Source organism: Ursus arctos, unplaced genomic scaffold, assembly GCF_023065955.2.
Source record: "Ursus arctos isolate Adak ecotype North America unplaced genomic scaffold, UrsArc2.0 scaffold_2, whole genome shotgun sequence".
Lineage (NCBI taxonomy): Eukaryota > Metazoa > Chordata > Mammalia > Carnivora > Ursidae > Ursus > Ursus arctos.
The window spans coordinates 84656355-84661564 of record NW_026622874.1 but is presented as its reverse complement, the minus strand read 5'-3'; the positions used below and the strand labels follow the sequence as shown (position 1 = coordinate 84661564).

At 50.7% G+C, this 5210-nt stretch overlaps 1 protein-coding gene across 1 annotated transcript; it reads right to left on the bottom strand.

Moving 5' to 3' along the window:
* Window positions 1–524: 524 nt before the first annotated feature.
* Window positions 525–4718, bottom strand: LOC125283403 (thyroid receptor-interacting protein 11-like). The gene has a single exon (XM_057315120.1). It carries the CDS (start codon window positions 4716–4718, stop codon window positions 525–527), a length of 4194 nt encoding a protein of 1397 aa, XP_057171103.1.
* Between the last annotated feature and the right edge of the window lie 492 nt (window positions 4719–5210).

Here is a 5210-nt window from a genome sequence, read left to right as displayed (position 1 = left end):
ACAAATGGAACAAAAATTAAAAATGAAAAAAAAGAGAGAGAGAGAGAGATGGGACTTAGCGGGGTAAAACAAATTTACATTTTTTTTTAATTGTACGCATCTTGTACTTTCATGCTGTTCACCTTGTTTCTCGTACAAGGTGTGTGTGTTCGTGTATTTGGTAAGTTCGGAACATTAAAACCAGTTGATGTGTTCCTTACCCAGGGTATATGTAGATACCTGCTCCTTGTGAAAACATTACAGCATTACAAACAATATTGGAAGTATCCTTGGACCACAGCCTCCAACCCCACCAATGTCTACTCTCATAAGAAGTCACCACTGTTTTCAGTTTGGGGAATACCTCTGCAGTCATTAAAAGACCTCTGTTCTTGTTAAGTCATAAAAGAATATTTTTATTAAGCTGAAAGCAAAACTGCAAATATATTACGTTTTGCAAAAAGCCATTTTGGGCTAAGGTAGACAGACACACAGAGTGACTTGCGCTCTTCAAAGCGCCGTCTCCTCTCCGGCTTGAGAATCGTCTATTTCTTTGAGGGGCCTGTGGCCACCATTCCAACCTTCGTGGCAGGTGACAGTATTTGGGGCGTGTATGTGGGGAAAGCATCAGTGGCAGCATTTAGAAGAAGGTGCTCCGATCCATCCGTTTCTGGTCCTGGGGGGGTAATGAGAGACACAGCTGTGGTGCGGGGCTTCACATCTTTTTTTCGGGCTGTGGATCCTAGGGCCGTGTTCAGATGTTGTGGGCCTTGTTTCTTAGCCACTTTTCCCCTTCCTCCTGAATCTGGGGGCTTCACGTCATGAGCAGAGGGTTTAGGTGGTGGAGAAGCTGAACGTGATTCCGCTTCTAGAAACTGGACGAAAAGTCCTGAAAAAGAATTGTTGGCCATAGCTCGGTGACTTGGTTTCCCAGGTGTGTTGGGGGCGCTTCTGGATCCAGGCCCCCCAGTCACCCAGCTGGTAACCCCACCTGGCCTTTCACTGAACAGCTGGTGCATCTGGTCTTCTTGGATCCCCAGCGTGCCTGCCATCAACCTTAAGGCTTCCTGCCGGTCGGCATCAGGTGCTTGCAAAGAGCCCACGAAGAGTCTCCTCAGGAGGGTTTTGTCCACCATGCCTTCGGACTTACTTACTAAGTCCATCAGTTTCTTCTGGGTGTCCTCCAGGACTTCCTGCTGGACCTCGTTCTGTTTCTTGACTTCTTGGAGCTGGTCTTCCTTCAGACCCAAGTCAGCCTTTGCTTTCTGGAAGCGTCCCTGCAATGACTTCAGTTTCCCTTCTAGGCTGTCTGCCTTTTCCATCCACTCGGCGAGTTCCAGCTTGAGGGCGGCTAGAACGTGACCGTACTGCCTCCCTTCCTCCTGGGAGGCTGCAAGCTGGAAGGCGGCTTCCTCTTTCTGCTGGGTGACCACGTGCAATTGCTCCCGCAGCGACTGCACCTGCACACTGGCTCGATGGCTCGCGTTTTCCAAGGCCGTGGAAGACAAAACGAGCTTTCCCTGCAAGACCGTCACTTCCTCTCTGAGTTGAGCCACTTTGCCTTCTGAGACCAAAGCTTCGCGGCGACGAGAATCTTCGGCTTCTGAAGCGACGTGACGCCGTCTCTCCAGCTCCTGGGTGAGGCGTGATTCTCTCTCCCGTAAATGGTGCACCTCCTTCTGGAGGGCACAGGTTTCCATTTGTTTCTGTGTCAGTGCCAGCAGGACTTCCTCTCTCTCCTGTGGCCACACAACTGTCTGGTCCTGCACGGATGCAACTGCATCGACGAGCCGCTTCGCTTCCCCGGTCTCGCCCTCTTCTTTCCCTCGCAATACTTGCTCCAAAGCAAGTGCCTTCTCTTCCACCGCAGCGGACTGGGATTCCTCCTCTCTCGGCAGCATGGAAAGCCGCCTGTTGGTCTCTTGCAAGGCCTGATTTTCCATTTCCTTTTCTCTAGATGTTTCCACGAGCTTTGCATTTTCCTCTTTCAGTTGACACACATCCGTTTCAAAATCTGCTAGTCTCTCCTTCAGATTGGTGACTGCCTGCCTCAAAAGGTCATTTTCACTCACTTGGCTACTGAAGTTCTCCTGCAAAGAAAGCAATTCCTCACTTTTCGCTTGCAGTCGGAGCTCTTGATCCGGAATGAAGTTTTGCAGAACGGCTTGTTTCTCCTTCAGCGGCTCCATGTCGGAATCCCCGTGTTCCTGTTGTTTGCCTTCTCCTGGGGACGCGGCCGACACGGAATCCATCCATCTCTGCTTCTCTTCCTGGAGGGTTCGAATCATTGTATCTTTTTCTTGCATTGATTTTTTTAGCCCTTCTACCTCCTCTTGGCGCAACTGAGAAGACTGGCTCACTACGTCAGATGTCACGGCCTTCAGAGAGTTGGCTGGCTCTGAGGAGTTGGGGGAGGGCTGCAGGAAAATCGCGTCCAGTTTCCCTAAAAGGAGATCCTTGGCGTGGCAAATCTCCCCGACGCTGAGCTGAATTCGTGCCAGGTCCTTCTCTAAGTGTTCTAAGGTTATTTCCTTGCCTCTGTAAGTCTGGATCAGGTCCATAGAGGTCGCCTGCAGTTTGGAATCCTCCTCGCTGCCAGTGCAAGCCCGCGCCTGGAGCTGGCGAAAATCGCTCTGAAGCTGGGGTGCCTCCCGCTTCATGTTTTGGACCGTGGTCATCACCTGCTCTTTCCACTCTTCCATGATCTTCACTCGCTGTTTGAACGTGTCCCGTTCCCGCAGAAGCTCCTTGAACTGATCGATGTGAACGCCGCGAACCTCATCACCAGTGCTGGAGGTCTGCAGGATGGTCAATAAAGTCTGACATTTCTGACTTAAGGCATCCACTTCGAGGTCTTTTTCTCGAATAATGTGTGATAAATTCTGAATCGTTTCTCTAAACATCTCCTGACCACTACATTCAATTCTCGGGGACAGTTTCCGATTTTCCTCTTGCATCCTCTGGAGCTCTGCTTCTTTGGCAGCAAGTCTCTCTGTCATTTTCTGATACTCCCTTGTCAGATGGCTATTCTCCCTCGTTTTCTCATTTAAGACAGCCAACACTTGGTCGCTTTTCGAAGCACACTCTTGCAATTGCTGCTGAAGTCGCTCCACGTCCACGTGCTGGCGCTGAGAAGCTGCAGAGATTCTGCTGGAAAGACCCTCGATCTCCAAATCCTTCTGCTGGATAATCTGAGTTAGTTTACCAATCTCCTCTTTGGACACCCGATCGATCTGTTCGGTCAATCGGATGTTCTGTTCAGTTAGAAGCTTCATCTCCACTTCTTGCTCTTTTATTCCTTGGACTGATCTTTGAGTTTCGCCTTTAGATGGATCAAGCTTCTCACTTCCGTTCTCTCTAGGAAGTGGCTGACTGCTTGTGACTTGAACGTCGTCACAGTGCTCTGCTGCAATGTGCTGGCTTTTGTCAGGCAGCTGGGCTTTCATTTGGTCTAATGTGTCTTGCAAATTCTGAATCTCCTGGTCTTTCGCTGCAAGGAGCTGAGCGCGTTCAATATGCAGCTGCTCCTGCTGGGATTGAAGATGGTCCACTTTCTGCTTCTGCTCCTGTAGAGACTGAAGCAGTCTTATCTTCCCCTGCTGCTGGTTGTGAATGATCTTCTGTTGTTCCTTTACTTCCTCCTCGAGGTCATCTTTTAACTCGTTCAGTTGGAAGACTTCACACTCCAGTTCGAGGATTTTAGGGTCAGGTACAGGGCGACTCTGTTGTCTCAGGCGCTCCAGTTCTTCTTTCAGATGATGATTTTCGGCGGTCACGGAGGTGAGACGCATGTCTTTGTCCTCCACGGTTTGCTCTAAAAGGTCATTGCTTCTTGAGGCTTTTTCTTTAATGACCTGTGTCAATTGCTTCTGCTCCTCCAAAGCAGAGGACAGCATGTCCTTGGTTTCTCTGTGGTCGGCGTCCATCTGCTCGATCTTCTTTTGGAGGTGGAATAGTTCCAGGTCTTTCTCTTGCATGAGTTGGATCAAACGTGCGTGCTCTAAAGGTAACAATTTCTTGATGGTTTGCTTGTACTTCCTCTTCTCTTCCAACGCCTTCTTCTCAGTCCGACACAATTTCGCTACTAACCGCCCTTTTTCGATCTTTAAAGCCCTCACAGCAATGTTGTTTTCCAGACACTCCTCGTTGTTACGGAGAATCGATTCTTCCAGCTGGTGTCTTACATCTTGGAGTGCCAAAACCAACTTCTGGTTTTCTGCTCTGACATCAGAAGCAACGTTGTTCAGATTGTCGTTCAGCCGCTCCATCTCTGCAAGTTGTTGCTCCACCCGTCCAAGCTCACTTTCCCTTTGCTCATACTCACGTAGTTGTTGGCGGTGCCTCTCAATGACGTCGGCCAGTTGCTTCTTGTGGAGACTCTGTAATACCGATACTTCAAGTTGGTGTTCGTCTAGCTCCTTCATCCGTTGTTGTTCTAGGTCCCTGATGGTGGTCTTCAGTTTCCAAATTTCACTGGAGTCTACTATCTTTGATGACGACTGGGACAAACACCTCCAGTGACTAACCTCAGCCTCCAGTGTTTCGATGTCCTTCAGGAGTCTGTTGATTTGTGCCTGTGATGTGATGAGGTCGGCGAAGTCCATCTCCTCGCCAGTGGAAGTTCCCTTTCCCACGTGCCCGGTGAAATCAATGTGGCTGGTGAAGCAAGGCTCTCTGCCATCCACTTCCCCTGGGGAATGGTCTAGGCCAGAGCCCAGGCCACCAACCCAAGGCAACATCTCTGCGGGTCATAAAACTGTCCTGGTCCGCTGTGAAAAAGCGTCCAGTGCAGTCGGACTACCCCGCCAAGTGTCCCAGAACCCCTGCCTGCGCGAGCCTAAGAATCCAAAGACAATAAGCGTTTCTAGGCAACGCTTGCGGGGGCCCGGCCCCCCTCCCCTCTGCAGGCCAGGTCCTTAGGAAAAGACCTTTCTTCAAGGCCGTTTTTGGCCACTGGTCCCGGTCCCAGCCACTCATCCCCACGACTTCTCACGCCAGGGCTGGGCCCCTTCCGCTTCTTCCCCCGCTTTCATGGCGGTCCTGGGCGGGCCCCGAGTGCATGCTCCTGCCTCACCGCCCCCAGGTGCCTGCCCACACAAAATGCACGTGGCCCTCGACTTTCCCCCTAAGTGGTATCACAGTACACAAACTCCTTTGGCGTGTGCTTTCCACGCAACCGAATCTTTTTAATGGAGGTGAAAGGTACACAGTCCCACGCACCCATCCACCTA